A 17,517-nucleotide genomic window follows, 5' to 3' on the forward strand; every position below is an offset into this window, starting at 1 on the left:
ATGTCCAGCAGTGCCATCAGCTCAGAATTGGCAGTCAGAAGTGGTCTTCATGGAAGAATTGCGGCCAAAAAGCCATACCTCCGACGTGGAAACAAGGCCAAGCGACTCAACTATGCATGAAAACACAGGAGCTGAGGTGCAGAAAAATGGCAGCAGGTTCTCTGGATTGATGGCTCAAAATTTGAAATATTTGGCAGCAGCAGAAGGCAGTTTGTTTGCTGAAGGGCTGGAGAGTGGTACAAGAATGAGTGTCTGTTGGGGATTTGGTCAGAATGAATGGTCTCCTCAATGCTAGGAAGTACAGGCAGATACTTATCCATCATGCAATACCATCAGGGAGGCATCCGATTGGCCCGAAATGTATTCTGCAGCAGGACAACTACCCCAAACATACAGCCAATGTCATTAACAACCATCTTCAGCATAAAGAAGAACTAGGAGTACTGGAAGTGATGGCATGGCCCCCACAGAGCCCTGATCTCAACATCATCGAGTCTGTCTGGGATTACATGAAGAGACAGAAGCATTTGAGGCTGCCTAAATCTACAGAAGAACTGTGGCTAGTTCTCCAAGATGTTTGGAACAACCTACCTGTCGAGTTCCTTCAAGTATACCTAGAAGAATTGATGCTGTTTTGAAGGCAAAGGGTGGTCACACCAAATATTGATTTGATTTAGATTTTTCTTCTGTTCATTCACTTCTTGTTCATGCATTTTGTTAATTGAAAAAATAAACGATTAACATTTATATTTTTGAAAGCATTCTTATTTTACTGCATTTTTTCACACCTGCCTAAAACTTTTGCACAGTACTGTGTGTGTGTGTGTGTGTGTGCATATCATTGCATCCTGATTATTGTTTCATGATCCCCACATTCCAACATTCCAGGTCCCAGGCCCTGAGTAATTCCACACGTTCACTCAAACAGTGGTGTAGTTTGATCAGCGATCTTTTATTGTTATCTTTTTTTTTTCCTACGTCATCTTAAAATCCACAGGTCAACTTTCTTTTTACAGTTTCATTAATTCAACAAAAAACAAAATACAAACTCCACATAAACATTCAGTAACATACACTGTTCAAGAAGAATATACAACCAAAAAAAAAAAGCACATAACCTACGAATGCTAGTCACTAATACGCTTTTTTCATGTCAACCAGGGTGTTTATGCTTGGCTTTATTACATATCTGATGCAAAGGGACTATGATGATAGGGTGGACTATGTACATTCGCTATCCGTCTCTTAGAGACCACTGTAGATATGCTATTCTACAGGTAAAATATGATATCCATATATGATGTGGATGGCGTTTTTCAACTATGTTACACTAGAAACCATGAAATCTTTACTTTTGGCAAAGAATTATAACTGCAGAAAATATATTTTAAAAAATAAGGCAGCAAGTACATATTTCAAACACAGCAGGCAGTGGAACCTATCTCAAAAAGCTTCTCAGACCCCGATTAATCCTGATCCAGGACGGCGTGTACACAGGAGAGCAGAACCACAGTAATCTGCCTGGCTCCTCATCTGGGAGGGAAACACACCTGGCCTCTATAACAGAGCCCATTCCAGCTCAGGATGAATTAGTGAGAAATGTGTGATTATTCGTAATTAGAGATTATTTGTAATTTTAGATTATTTGGGATCAGAGATCATCAGTGATTAGACAGCATGCATGCCTATATTACCAGATAAGACCAGTCTCTGCACTGGCATTAACAGGGCGGACATCTTTTTTTAATACTTAATGCACTGTTGTGCTGATCAAGGAATGGCAGGCAGAACTCCGGAATAGTATCCAGACCCAAATGGAACACTGCTATGAATGGCCAATCAGCCTGTCCGTAACAGTGATGCGGCCCTCGAGCAGGGCTAATCAGGGTCCTAGAAATGAGCCAATGGCATTGAAGCACACTGTAATGCGTGAATGGCGAAGCAGAGAGGAAGCGGTGGGGTCTAAATGTCATGGCAACGCAGATGGATCTCTTTCCCACTTCGCTTGTTGGTAGAAATTTAATTATTAGTATTTCTGCTATTAGAAGCAGAGAATTGCAATGTTTAGTACCAATTTAAAATTTGTTTTTGCATAATAACAAAAGGAGAATGCCCATTAAAACAAGCTTTCAGTCATTTTAGTGCATGTATCACGGAGCAGATCAATCTTCTGTACGGCAGCGGAACACCCCGACCCCAGCAACTGCTCTGGAGGACAGACGGACAGACAGACAGACAGGAGGACGGACAGACAGACAGACAGGAGGACGGACAGGGAGACAGACAGGAGGACGGACAGGGAGACAGACACGGAACGCAGAGCACAGGCGCAGGTTAATGATGAGGACGGTGTCCCCTGACAACACACACAAGCGAACACGTTCTCACTCACTCTCTCACACTCACTCTCACACAGATGCACACATTAACTCTCTCTCTCTCACACACACAGATACGTACACACACACACACCGTAATGGATCAGAGAAGAGCCTAATTGTTGGCGCTGTTCTCTGTATTTTTTTTATTTTTTTTTGGGGGGGGGGGGGGTTAATTTGACCAGTCCTTTTAGCATTTGCCCAAAAGAAACGTCCCATTTCAGTTGAGCATAATAACACAGACACTGTGAAGGGGCTGTCAGCAGTGAGGTGTGTGTGTGAGAGAGCTGAGAGAGCAGAGAGAGGGAGAGAGAGGGAGAGAGAGGAAGAGAGCATACGGTGGGAGGGAGAGGGAGAGAGGAAGACACAGAGGGAGGGGGAGAGAGAGAGAGAGAGGGAGAGCAGACAGTGGGAGGGAGAGAGTGAGGGAGGAGACAGAGGGAGGGAGAGAGAGAGGGAGGAGATGCTGAGGAAGTGTCACAGTAACATTAGTCCCCCCAGATGAAGCTCAGTCTGTACAGGATGGATGTGGCCCAGGGGAGGGGCTCCAATTCAGCCTGCAGCCTGATCTCTGCTGATAACTACACACTGCACAAGTGTGTCAGAGTGTGTGTGTGTGTGTGTGTGTGTGTCAGAGAGAGTGAGTGTGTCTGTGTGTGTGTGTGAGAGAGAGAGTGTGTGTGTGTGTGTGTGTGTCAGAGAGAGTGAGTGTGTGAGTGTGTCTGTGTGTGAGAGAGAGACAGTATGTGTGTGTGAGTGTGTGTGTGTGTGTGTGTGTGTGTCAGAGAGAGTGAGTGTGTGAGTGTGTCTGTGTGTGTGTGAGAGAGAGAGAGAGTATGTGTGTGTGAGTGTGTGTGTGTGTGTGTGTCAGAGAGAGTGAGTGTGTGTGTGTGTGTGTGTGTGTGTGTGTGTTTGGGGTTTATTATTAAGGCTCATTAATCTCCCATCTCCCCTCAGAGAGCAGGGAATGCTGGGAAGGGCCTCTGAAATGTCAGTTAAAATGGAGATGTTGTTGAAAGTAGTACTACAGGGGCTAGACATTTAAACCTCAATGAGCGATATTGCTCCGGGGTATTGAGATCTGAGGAAACTAACATTTCCCCCCAGAACCCTGCTAGACACAAGCAGCACAAGCAGCAATTACACCAGCTTTGTGCCACCCAATCCGCTCTCTAACCACAGATTAGCCAACCAATCAGTGGTGCTAAATGAGGGGGTTATGTTTGTTCAGAGTACACACCTGTTTAATGAGTCAGGCCACAAATCAGATCCTCCATTTATTTCAAACCTGATGCGTGGGCATTTATTTTCTAAAACAGCTTCAGGCTATTCCAGAATGTATTAAACGAAAATGGAAAATCAAATGTGTGAGCCTGTGTCTGTGAGTGAGTGTGAGGGTGAGTGTGAGCGTGTGTGTGTGTGAGTGTGTGAGTGTGTGTGTGTGTGTGTGCGCCACGGGGAGCTATGGGGGTAGACGTTGTAAAACCGAAGACAGAAAGAGTTCTTGCTCTGAAAGCGGGGCTTTCCCGACGGCCGTGGAAACCGCGTGGACGCGTGGGCCCCGTTCTCACGGCTCCGGGGCCTTGCTGCTGTTCTTGAACTTGACGACCATGACGGTGATGTTGTCGGGGCAGCCGCGGTAGAAGGACTGCAGCACGATGCTCTTGGCGCCGAAGTGCGGCTCGTCCAGCCGCTCCTTGATGAAGCGCACCGCCTCCTCGTTGCTGAAGGCGTCCCACAGCCCGTCCGACGCCAGGATCATGAACTCGGGCTGCAGCTTGTCCAGGTCGAAGGCCAGCACGTCCGGGTCGGGGATGATCACGTTCAGGTTCTTCAGCGGGTAGTCGCCCAGCGAGCGCGACATCGCCAGAATGCCCTGCACCCGCCACGAGCCGTTGAAGCTGATGAAGCCCCCTGCAGGCGGCAAGGGGAAGCACACGCGAACTTTAAAACCCGGCGCGCCAATCCGAGTCGATTAGTCGCATGATTTGGTTTACTGTTTACATTACATTACAGGCATTATTATAAGTGCCATTGCAGTCTGTGGCATATATCAGGCTAATCATGGTGGTGAGTTGGGGTGTGGTTTACTGTCCTGTGATTTTATATCGCTGCTCTGTTTCTCATGTTGGTTGTTTTACCGTTGCCGGCTGTAACGCACTTTGAGATCATCTCTGTATGATGAAAAATGCTACATAAATTCAATGTATTATTGTTACTATTAAAACTTACGACAGGAGGGGAAGCACACAGAGTAAAATATTATATAATATAATATTATATAAATATTAATAATACTTATTATTAAACGGTCTATCCGTTATTTTTCAGTTTTTGGTGGATGTGGCGATATCTGTGGACACTGGTCGTCACAAAACTTCGTTTTCACACCCCAAATACCAGTTCCATTCGAAGCGAAGCCATTTTTCCTAAAATATAATCCAGTGGTAGCGTATTTGAGAAAGAAGATTTGCCTAGATACACTCAAAAATGTTGTCTGATAATAATATTGGGCGACATATCAAAACTAAAGAAGCTTTTGGGATTTTACACGCTTGCTCTCCCGGATTCGCTCGTCATCAGTTTCAATGCATGGCGGGAAACGATATTACTAAATGTCATTGCAAGAAGGTATCAAATGAGGCTATTTTTAAATGAGAACTGAGATTTCATATCCTTCCACGGCCCAGGGCTAACCCTTATCCCAGCAGTTCCGTACGCCGTGTACCACTGCTAACTCACGCAGAACTGCGGAGAACATTTATCAATCGCGACGATGAATAGCTAAACCCGGAAATGTAGTGCGTGTGTGAGTGTAAAATCTGCCCATATAGCGGAAACCCTGATTTACAGAACAGTCCGTTACACCCGGACACACCAAGGGACCGGTCAGAGAAACGGTCGCAGTGACCCTACCCCATATATCTACACAGAACAGACCTGTGTGGGGGCTATACTGGTCCGGGATTACAGCGGTAAAATGGCTTATGGTCTGTAATGGCTTTGATATGTGATGGAGCACTACTCCTGCACTTCCCCAAGCAGCCAGCAGATGGCAGTGGGCATCCTTTTACTGCGCTTCCGCGACTACTGATCTCTCCGTCTAAAACTAGTCCTGAACTAGAATGAAATATCATGGTCCAGATGTTAATAAAATGACATTTTTAAAGTTGTCCATGACGGTAGAAGAGGCAGAAACCAACTTTTTCTAGGCTAAAGCAAGAGCATGCAACTAGAAATAACATCACAGTGATGGCTTACAAAGATATGAATTATTAATGCAGAAAGGCTGATTATTAAATGAACAAGTACAAAAAGGTGGGACCGCAGAGGGTGTGCATTAGCCCTACAACTCAACAATACAATGTGGGGAATCGCCGACAACACAGCCCCATTACCAGAACAAAATGAAACCGTTTTCAAAAAGATAGTGGATCGCTGAAAATTAGATATGGGCCAAGGGACTTTCGTTTCTTGTTGGAAAGGTCGACGTAGGATAAAAGGCTATTCACGTTCTACGGGGATTCGGTTACCGCTGTATTCACGACTGGTTCCGTTTCCTAAGGTTACGGCGACAGGCCGGGTGCGAGCGGCGCTCGGTCCGCTGCTCACCTGCGCGTTTGATCCGCTTGCGCTCCTTCAGCTGATAGGGCTTGTGATCATGGGACAACGCGATGGCGTTCCCGTCCTTATCGCACAGAACGCCGCGGGAGTCACCCACGTTAGCCACGGTCAGCTCCTTATCCGAGAGCAGCGCGATCAGACAGGTAGTACCTGGAGGGGGAGAGAGGGAGAGAGAGAGGTAGAGAGGGGGAGAGAGAGAGGGTAGAGAAAAGGAGAGAGGATCTGTTATATTCAAGAGGCCAACATTCTGCATTAATTTTGAGTTGAAATTAAAGATGAGCTGAGTGGTGTTGCCTGCTGGACAGATGATTAGATTAAAATAAATCTTCATAACCAGCGTGTAGAAAGCACTACAAATCCAATATTAATGGAAATACTTTCTCGTAAAAATAAAGGCAGAGCACAAATGTGTGTCGTTCACAGGAAACAGACAGGGCAGAGTTTCATCCACAGCATTCATACGATCTCAGAGCGCTGGAGTCTTCTCCACGGGCGATGTCACGTTATGTAACGGGGTGACATGGTAACTAACGTCTCTGACCACAGCTGCACACTGGAGACTGAGACTAGCATTCGATCAGGAAGGGGGGTCCGGAAGGGGGGGATGGATAAAGAAATGAGCAATCCAAATCTTAGAGGTAGGGCAGCACAGCAAGGGCTAACCCTCGATGTGCTGCTCTACCTGTAAAGAATTGATCCTTTATCAGAAATGCTTTAGCCATGTAGACACCAGTCCAATCCCTGCAGCTCCTGACCATTTTAAAATAAGTGTACATTTTAATTTCCCTTTAAATACATAAATACATTTCCAGAACATTCTCAGAGGATCTGCAGGACTGTCACTCATTCACTCACCACCTTTATGGATATAAAAGTTTTTCAGAAGGATGGAGAGACCCAGGAAGGAGGAGTGGAGAGAGAAAGACCGAAAAAGAGAATCAAAGAGGGTCAACGGATGCCTTACACACAGACACAGACACAGACACACAGGGCCAGACGGGCGTGGTGTGGGTACCAGGTGTGGAAGGCGGTTCTCTAACCATCCATCCATCCTTCCATCCATGGGTTAGGGTTAGGGTGTGAAAAGCGGTTCTCTAACCATTTCGCTAATCCTTTAGTGAGCACACTGACAGTCAGGTGCACACACACAGAGCAGTCTGAGACACAGTCAGGTGCACACACACAGAGCAGTCTGACACACAGTCAGGTGCACACACAGAGCAGTCTGAGACACACAGTCAGGTGCACACACACAGAGCAGTCTGAGACACACAGTCAGGTGCACACACACAGAGCAGTCTGAGACACACAGTCAGGTGCACACACACAGAGCAGTCTGAGACACACAGTCAGGTGCACACACACAGAGCAGTCTGAGACACACAGTCAGGTGCACACACACAGAGCAGTCTGAGACACACAGTCAGGTGCACACACACAGAGCAGTCTGACACACAGTCAGGTGCACACACACAGAGCAGTCTGACACACAGTCAGGTGCACACACACAGAGCAGTCTGAGACACACAGTCAGGTACACACACACAGAGCAGTCTGACACACAGTCAGGTACACACACACAGAGCAGTCTGACACACAGTCAGGTGCACACACACAGAGCAGTCTGACACACAGTCAGGTGCACACACAGAGCAGTCTGACACACAGTCAGGTACGCACATACAGAGCAGTCTGAGAGTGCTAAAGATACTGATAACACACTCTCACACACTCCTCCCTGCCCCCCATGCCTCTTGGTACACTCCACTCCTTTGCACAAAGGCCAGCTTGTGCTCCTCTGACACACAGAAAACACACAAACACACACACATACAAAAGTACACACACACACACATACAAAAGTACACACACACACCTTAACCTCAGCCACACCCACACACACACACACACACACACACCCCTTAACCTCAGCCACACACACACACACACACACACACACACACCCCTTAACCTCAGCCACATCTTAACCTCAGCTACACACACAAATATACACCCACACTCTTGACACCCCAAACTAATGTTGCCTTTATTCACCAAAAAATAAAAGCTGAAAAATGCACAGACCCATGTTATGGTGGACTGTACGGCGCGGTGCTGTGGTATTAAATCATGTTAAAATGGCGCCGCAATGACTGCCCCCCTCTCTTTACCCCTCTTTGTTCCCTTTCTTTTGCCCCTGCAGGGGGGCGGGGGGGGGGGCAGGGGGGTGTGGGCCCATTGTGTTGTGAGTAAGAGGAGGACTGGAGCTGAATGCACCAGTCTGTTCTGCCATCTGTCTGCCCCCCCCCCCCACCTCCCACCCCCCTCAGACCAGATGTACCCCCCCGCCTCTACGGAGGGCCTGCCACACGTGTAAAACAGCAAGAGCTTCTCAAGCTCACCCAGTCTAGATCAGAGCTTCTCAAGCTCACCCAGTCTAGATCAGAGCTTCTCAAGCTCACCCAGTCCCGATCAGAGCTTCTCAAACTCACCCAGTCTAGATCAGAGCTTCTCAAACTCACCCAGTCCAGATCAGAGCTTCTCAAACTCACCCAGTCTCGATCAGAGCTTCTCAAACTCACCCAGTCTCGATCAGAGCTTCTCAAACTCACCCAGTCCAGATCAGAGCTTCTCAAGCTCACACAGAGCTTCTCAAACTCACCTAGTCTAGATCAGAGCTTCTCAAACTCATCCAGTCTAGATCAGTGCTTCTCAAACTCACCCAGTCCAGATCAGAGCTTCTCAAACTCACCCAGTCTCGATCAGAGCTTCTCAAGCTCACCCAGTCTCGATCAGAGCTTCTCAAACTCACCCAGTCTCGATCAGAGCTTCTCAAACTCACCCAGTCCAGATCAGAGCTTCTCAAGCTCACACAGAGCTTCTCAAACTCACCCAGTCCCGATCAGAGCTTCTCAAACTCACCCAGTCTCGATCAGAGCTTCTCAAGCTCACCCAGTCTAGATCAGAGCTTCTCAAGCTCACACAGAGCTTCTCAAACTCACCTAGTCTCGATCAGAGCTTCTCAAACTCACCCAGTCTCGATCAGAGCTTCTCAAACTCACCCAGTCTCGATCAGAGCTTCTCAAACTCACCCAGTCCCGATCAGAGCTTCTCAAACTCACCCAGTCTAGATCAGAGCTTCTCAAGCTTACACAGTCTAGATCAGAGCTTCTCAAGCTTACACAGTCTAGATCAGAGCTTCTCAAACTCACACAGTCTAGATCAGAGCTTCTCAAACTCACAGTCTAGATCAGAGCTTCTCAAGCTCACCCAGTCTAGATCAGAGCTTCTCAAGCTCACCCAGTCTAGATCAGAGCTTCTCAAGCTCACCCAGTCTAGATCAGAGCTTCTCAAGCTCACCCAGTCTAGATCAGAGCTTCTCAAGCTCACCCAGTCTAGATCAGAGCTTCTCAAGCTCACCCAGTCTAGATCAGAGCTTCTCAGGAGTCAGAGCCGGGGCAGGGATGGAGCTCCATGCCTGAGCTGCTGGGGTTCTGCTTCATTAAGGCTTCTCGGAGCGCTCTGTGGAAACACGCACACGTGATGGATTCCGGATCGGAGCGGCGTTCCCTGGAGAGAAGAGCGCACAAACAGCCCCCGACTACAGGAGGGACCCTGCTCACCAGGCATCCCCGCTCTCCCGAAATCCGTCAACTGCTCCCCGAGGCAATTCAGCAATCGGCAGCAATGGGGTTTAGGAACGTGCATTATCCATCTCAAATCCAGGGACAATCGGTCGCGTGTTGAGAAAATGGAGCCGTGTAATTTGCCTTCCGGTCAGACTCCAGTAAATTACCTCTGCAAGCGCTGAACGTCTGGCTCACTGTACATGGGGTCCGAGATTTAGGCCCTACAGTGGAAAACTGCAACTTTCAGTGGATATGCTGGATTTATCTCCCCCAATTGGAAGTATTTCTGGGATTTGAAATAGAAGTTTATGACAATAGGGAACTAATAAAAAGCAAAAGAAAGGAGAGAGAGAAAACACAAAGGACAGCAGAGCCTTGGAGTGAGTAGGGGCAGCCTGTAGCCTAGCGGCTAAGGTACATGACTGGGGCAGCCTGTAGCCTAGTGGCTAAGGTACATGACTGGGGCAGCCTGTAGCCTAGTGGCTAAGGTACATGACTGAGGCAGCCTGTAGCCTAGTGGCTAAGGTACATGACTGGGGCAGCCTGTAGCCTAGTGGCTAAGGTACATGACTGGGGCAGCCTGTAGCCTAGTGGCTAAGGTACATGACTGAGGCAGCCTGTAGCCTAGTGGCTAAGGTACATGACTGAGGCAGCCTGTAGCCTAGTGGCTAAGGTACATGACTGGGGCAGCCTGTAGCCTAGTGGCTAAGGTACATGACTGGGGCAGCCTGTAGCCTAGTGGCTAAGGGACATGACTGGGACAGCCTGTAGCCTAGTGGCTAAGGGACATGACTGGGACAGCCTGTAGCCTAGTGGCTAAGGTACATGACTGAGGCAGCCTGTAGCCTAGTGGCTAAGGTACATGACTGGGGCAGCCTGTAGCCTAGTGGCTAAGGTACATGACTGGGGCAGCCTGTAGCCTAGTGGCTAAGGTACATGACTGGGGCAGCCTGTAGCCTAGTGGCTAAGGTACATGACTGGGACAGCCTGTAGCCTAGTGGCTAAGGGACATGAGTGGGGCAGCCTGTAGCCTAGTGGCTAAGGGACATGAGTGGGGCAGCCTGTAGCCTAGTGGCTAAGGTACATGACTGGGGCAGCCTGTAGCCTAGTGGCTAAGGTACATGACTGGGGCAGCCTGTAGCCTAGTGGCTAAGGTACATGACTGGGGCAGCCTGTAGCCTAGTGGCTAAGGTACATGACTGGCGCAGCCTGTAGCCTAGTGGCTAAGGTACATGACTGGGACAGCCTGTAGCCTAGTGGCTAAGGGACATGAGTGGGGCAGCCTGTAGCCTAGTGGCTAAGGTACATGACTGGCACAGCCTGTAGCCTAGTGGCTAAGGGACATGAGTGGGGCAGCCTGTAGCCTAGTGGCTAAGGTACATGACTGGGGCAGCCTGTAGCCTAGTGGCTAAGGTACATGACTGGGGCAGCCTGTAGCCTAGTGGCTAAGGTACATGACTGGGGCAGCCTGTAGCCTAGTGGCTAAGGTACATGACTGGGACAGCCTGTAGCCTAGTGGCTAAGGGACATGAGTGGGGCAGCCTGTAGCCTAGTGGCTAAGGGACATGAGTGGGGCAGCCTGTAGCCTAGTGGCTAAGGTACATGACTGGGGCAGCCTGTAGCCTAGTGGCTAAGGTACATGACTGGGGCAGCCTGTAGCCTAGTGGCTAAGGTACATGACTGGGGCAGCCTGTAGCCTAGTGGCTAAGGTACATGACTGGGGCAGCCTGTAGCCTAGTGGCTAAGGTGCATGACTGGGGCAGCCTGTAGCCTAGTGGCTAAGGTACATGACTGGGGCAGCCTGTAGCCTAGTGGCTCAGGTACATGACTGGGGCAGCCTGTAGCCTAGTGGCTAAGGGACATGACCAAGATTCTTTAGATAAGAGTGCCAGCTGAATAACTGCGCTGTGATTAGCGGCGTACAGTGAATGCTCTCACGCTCCAGTCCTCCCGTACACCCCACCAGTCTCTCTGTACACCCCACCAGTCTCTCTGTACACCCCACCAGCCTCTCTGTACACCCCACCTGCCTCTCTGTACACCCCACCAGTCTCTCTGTACACCCCACCAGTCTCTCTGTACACCCCACCAGCCTCTCTGTACACCCCACCAGTCTCTCTGTACACCCCACCAGCCTCTCTGTACACCCCACCAGTCTCTCTGTACACCCCACCAGTCTCCCTGTACACCCCACCAGTCTCTCTGTACACCCCACCAGCCTCTCTGTACACCCCACCAGTCTCTCTGTACACCCCACCAGTCTCCCTGTACACCCCACCAGTCTCTCTGTACACCCCACCAGTCTCTCTGTACACCCCACCTGCCTCTCTGTACACCCCACCAGTCTCTCTGTACACCCCACCAGCCTCTCTGTACACCCCACCAGTCTCTCTGTCTGCTGATCTCCATCAGATCCCCCAGAGATACCCAGACCTCAGACACTAGCTCATGCCTCTGCACCAATTAGCAGCTCCGTTACTCCAGAGTCTGTCGACTGCCGGTGGGGGGGGGGGGGGGGGGGGGGTACTGGCAAAACACACACGCACAGAAAGTGTGTGATTTAGAGCTGTCCTGAGGCCGTATGTTGTGAGTGCCGGGTGTTGCAACCCCAGCCCAAGAGAGCCACAGGAATGTTTATTCTACGGTGGTAACACAGATCAACAATCACTTCACTCCATAAATCGGGGGGGGGTGAGTTCACTGAAAGCAACGGCCTTTATTAACTACAGCATTTATATGAAATAAAGACCACTGATAGTCACTCGCTGTCAGTTGATCACACACACACACACGTACACACACGTACACACACGTACACACACGTACACACACGTACACACACGTACACACACGTACACACACGTACACACACGTACACACACATACACACACATACACACACATACACACACATACACACACATACCCTCCCACCCTCCCTCCAGACACACCCTGTATGAAGCAGGATACCTGACACCAGACTGACACACAATGGGCAGGTAGGCTGAATTAGTCTGGCTTTAAAACCCGACAATGGCTGTGGGCCTTTACAGGACATTCCCACCGGCAGACTCATCCTGTCAAACAGCACCATCACACTTCCCCTAATGGAGGGAGGAGCTCCATACACACACTCACACTCTCACACACACACACACTCACTCACACACTCTCACCCGTCTGCGCAGAGAGAGGGAGAGAAACATGAGGAAGATTCAAGAACACAAACAAAACGCCGGAAAGTTAATCCCTTAGAGGTGGAGTCAGATTATCCCGATGGGGGATTGTGCAATGGTGTGTGTGAATGTGTGTGTGTGTGTATACTGTATGTGTGTGTGTATCGGGCAGTCTGTAGCGTACTAAGGTACATCCCCTGCCTAGTCCAATCAACTGTAAGTCGCTTTGGATAAAAGCATTAGCTAAATAACATTGTGTGTGAGATCCCACAAGCCCTCGGAAGCTTTCAGCCAATGGGAAGGTGGGGAGGCATTAGAGGTGACAGATATGCAGTCATTGGGAGACGTGCGAGCAGACATTAACACACAGACATTATTAACACACAACGAGGCCACATACGCACACACGACACAGCTACACACGACACAGCTACACACGACACAGCTACACACGACACGGCCTCACTCAGGCCCCTGACTCAGCACAAAGCAGAGAGCCTGGGGAACCAATGGGAACTGGCCTGGGGAACAGAGGACCAATGGGAGCAGGGCTGGGGAACAGACGACCAATGGGAGCTGGCCTGTGGAACAGGGTGAATTTAGAGCACAAAACCTCCCTGAATTCTGCCGACCACAGCAGGAGCAGCCTCCCTGGGGGGAGACTGAGGAGGAGGAGAGGATGAAGGTCACGTCAGGGCTGAGATGAACGGTCTGCACGGGACGATGAGCCTGTGGCGGTCTGCACGCGCCTGGATGGGTGTGTTTTATTCACCTCTCAGGACAGACGGTGAGCAGGGGCGTCGGCTCTGCAGGTGCCTCCCTCACACTCCCCCTCACACTCCCCCTCACACACACCCACACACACACCCACACACACACCCACACACACACCCACACACACACCCACACACATACCCCCACATACCCCCACATACCCCCACATACCCCCACATACCCCCAGCAGTGCTTCCCAAACCCGGTGTACACTGGCCTTCCTTACAGCCCATCTCTGGAGCCCGGAGACATTGTTCTAACTCTGTCCTCAGAGCTCCGAGTGAATGATAATCAATATGAATTTTAGATTTATACTAAAACAGACTATCAGCTCCCGAATGTGTTCTGTTAGCTCAGCAGATTACAGTGAGCGGAACACCGGGAGCAGGAACTGTCTCTCCCTCTCTGTCTCTGTCTCTCCCTCTCTGTCTCTGTCTCCCCCTCTCTGTCTCCCCCTCTCTGTCTCCCCCTCTCTGTCTCTCCCTCTCTGTCTCTCACTCTCTGTCTCTCCCTCTCTGTCTCTCCCTCTCTGTCTCCATCCCGCAGTCTCCACAGTGATGGTGAGTGTGATGGTGAGTGTGATGGTGAGTGTGATGGTGAGTGTGATGGTGAGTGTGAGGGTGAGTGTGAGGGTGATGGTGAGTGTGAGGGTGATGGTGAGTGTGAGGGTGATGGTGAGTGTGAGTGTGAGGGTGAGTGAGAGGGTGAGTGTGATGGTGAGTGTGATGTGACTGTGATGGTGAGTGTGATGGTGAGTGTGATGGTGAGTGTGAGGGTGAGTGTGAGGGTGACTGTGAGGGTGAGTGTGATGGTGAGTGTGATGGTGAGTGTGATGGTGAGTGTGAGGGTGAGTGTGAGGGTGACTGTGAGGGTGAGTGTGAGGGTGAGTGTGATGGTGAGTGTGATGGTGAGTGTGAGGGTGAGTGTGAGGGTGACTGTGAGGGTGAGTGTGAGGGTGACTGTGAGGGTGAGTGTGATGGTGAGTGTGATGGTGAGTGTGAGGGTGAGTGTGAGGGTGACTGTGAGGGTGAGTGTGAGGGTGAGTGTGATGGTGAGTGTGATGGTGAGTGTGATGGTGAGTGTGAGGGTGAGTGTGAGGGTGACTGTGAGGGTGAGTGTGATGGTGATGGTGAGGGTGATGGTGAGTGTGATGGTGAGTGTGAGGGTGAGTGTGAGGGTGACTGTGAGGGTGAGTGTGATGGTGAGTGTGATGGTGAGTGTGATGGTGAGTGTGATGGTGAGTGTGAGGGTGAGTGTGAGGGTGACTGTGAGGGTGAGTGTGAGGGTGAGTGTGATGGTGAGTGTGATGGTGAGTGTGAGGGTGAGTGTGAGGGTGACTGTGAGGGTGAGTGTGATGGTGATGGTGATGGTGAGGGTGATGGGGGGTCCTGTCTGCTCCTGCTCAGGGTCATTTCTAAAGCACTTGGGTTTTAGGGAGAGGAAGTGAGCCAGTAGACACAATGCACCTGGCCTCAGCAACGCCGAATACACACAGCAATAACATTCTCCCACCACTGCTCTGACATTCTCACAACATTACTGGAATATTCTCACAGCGTTTCTGTGACGTTCTCACATTTGTCTAACATTCTCACAGCGTTTCTGTAACGTTCTCACAGCGTTTCTGTAACGTTCTCACAGCGTTTCTGTAACGTTGGCAGAATGCCGGGACACAGAGGGTCTTTGATGCGGCTTGGTCTCTGGCACCACAGCTGTCACCGTGGTGAAACACCCCTCTGTTCTGACCTGGGCCACCACACCATCTGTGTGTGTGTATGTGTGTGTGTGTGCGTGTGTGTGTGCGTGCGTGAATAACCCCCCCAGAAGCGCCCCCCAACACCCAATCCTGTCCCATCCCCTGCCCCCCTCTCCTCTCGTTTCGTCTGCTATGAGTGTAGCTTGGAGTCACACACACTCACGCACTCACGCACACACACTCCCCCCCCAGAGTCCACACACACACACACTCCCCCCCAGAGTCCACACACACACACACACACTCACACTCACACTCACACTCACACTCACACTCACACTCACACTCACACTCACACTCACACTCACACACTCCCCCCCAGAGTCCACACACACATACTCCCCCCCAGAGTCCACACACACACACACACACACACACACACACACACACACACACACACACACGTCTCTGACGATGAAAAGCCCATTCGAGGCTGGCAGAGTGGTCAACATCACTAAAGCTGCTGACAGCAGAGAGAGAGAGAGAGAGAGAGAGAGAGAGAGAAAGAGAGAGAGACAGAGAGAGGAAAGAGAGAGAGACAGAAATCTAAAGTGGACTAAGTGGCAGTGGTACTGCGGTGACCTCTGACCTGCTTCGTCGTAGGAGGCGGAGAGCTTGTCGAGCATCTCCTTGTCGACGGACAGGATGTGCTGCTCCAGGATGGAAGGGTAGGACAGGATGCTGTTCTCCTTCTCCTTCTCGTAGGAGAGCAGGTGCTGCTTCAGGACGTCGGGCAGACGGGTCTTCACATACTCCGCCGCTGCCTAGGGAGAGGGGGGGGGGGGGGGGGGACAAGCCATGTCAAGCCATGGAGACAATAGCATTACATATGAAGAAGAATATCAAAAGGTTCAATAGGTAATTTCAGACTCCTAAAGGTCAAGAGAGGAACTGCAGCAACAAACACCCTCAAACCACAACATGCACTGTTTTGGAAAGTTAACAGCGGCAAACGCGACAGAGCCTGCCGTCTTTTCGTAGTGTTCTAGTCAGAAAATGTTCGCTGAACAGGTGAATTTATGAAACACTATTTATACATTCTGTGTTTTTGAAGTTTTCGCATTAGCTAACCAAGCAAGCAACTTATTTGGCCAAGTAACTGGATATATAGCGAAGATATGATAGTGTACCACAAATGATGCAACTGCAAATTAGTTTGAGACAAATAAAGGTTTAGCTGAGCACGCATGACTGAATACATAAAGCAATAAAAGGAACGTGTAGATGCCCAAATTGCGCTCCAGACAAGCGATCACTGAAACTCCGTATACTGTTGCTTATCTAGTTAGAAAACAAGACCAGTTCGCTATCAGTAACAAGCAAATGAGCTATTACTAGTTAGCTTCCCAAATTCACAAATACCCACCAGAAGCACAACGCTTGTGCAATCGCTACCAGCAGGGAGGATAAATTACAAAAATATCGAAAAGCAGTCACATGACCCCGCAGTCACATGACCCCCGTGTTTCTGAGAAACGGATGAATCCTGGTAAAGAAGGAGGAGAGAGCTGCAGAGCTGGCTCGGGTTCGAGCTGACAGAGGGGAATTTAATCTCCCGTCTGTTTCTGCAGCGCAAAGGGAGCCTGACCTTTTACAGTCGGATACAGAGAACAATGTCCCAACAAACACAAACTAGGAGAGAAAATGCTTTCAATGTAAATACCAGAACTCTGAGTTCAAGACGGTAAGCAGCTAATCAGCTAGCTAGGATTGTTGGACCCAAGTCATGTCCATTTGTATTAAAAGGGTTTGGTGGTGAACTAAATGGAATGTAAAATCGTTCCACAGTAACATAGTTTAGTTTGATGTCGGCCGTCTCGAATGCAAGGCTCATATTGCCATAATTCCTGTGTGTGTGTGTGTGTGTGTGTGTGTGTGTGTAGAAATGTGATACATACAGTGTGGGTTAGATCTCCTCTCAGGCTCCACACCGGTAACCTTGAGGAGGGGGGGAGCCACACCGGTGACTCAATCAAACCCCACATTTAAATAAAAACTGTTCAATTTTACATTTCTGCAAGTGCTGGATTTTATCTGGAGAGCAGCTGTGCCACCGGACCGGATCTGGACCAGCAACCCCCAGAGCTCTGCCCCATATGGGAGTCACTGAGACACACGCGGTGTTCAGAGAAACAGCAGGAGGGAAAGGGGAAACACACACACACACACACACACACACA

The 17,517-nt window shown here is 49.8% G+C and overlaps 1 protein-coding gene across 1 annotated transcript in view; it reads right to left on the reverse strand.

Annotated features, from left to right (window-relative positions):
• Window positions 1-931: 931 nt before the first annotated feature.
• Window positions 932-17,517, reverse strand: part of ppm1lb (protein phosphatase, Mg2+/Mn2+ dependent, 1Lb) — a 46,684-nt gene continuing 30,098 nt past the window's right edge. The window contains exons 2-4 of the mRNA XM_061216206.1: window positions 15,927-16,101; window positions 5,991-6,152; window positions 932-4,292 (exon numbers count right to left, since the gene is read on the reverse strand). Of these exons, the coding sequence (XP_061072190.1) occupies window positions 3,946-4,292; window positions 5,991-6,152; window positions 15,927-16,101 (684 nt within the window). The 3' untranslated portion in view covers window positions 932-3,945. The remainder of the gene's footprint in view (window positions 4,293-5,990; window positions 6,153-15,926; window positions 16,102-17,517) is intronic.

Source organism: Conger conger, chromosome 13 (genome assembly GCF_963514075.1).
Source record: "Conger conger chromosome 13, fConCon1.1, whole genome shotgun sequence".
Classification (NCBI taxonomy): domain Eukaryota; kingdom Metazoa; phylum Chordata; class Actinopteri; order Anguilliformes; family Congridae; genus Conger; species Conger conger.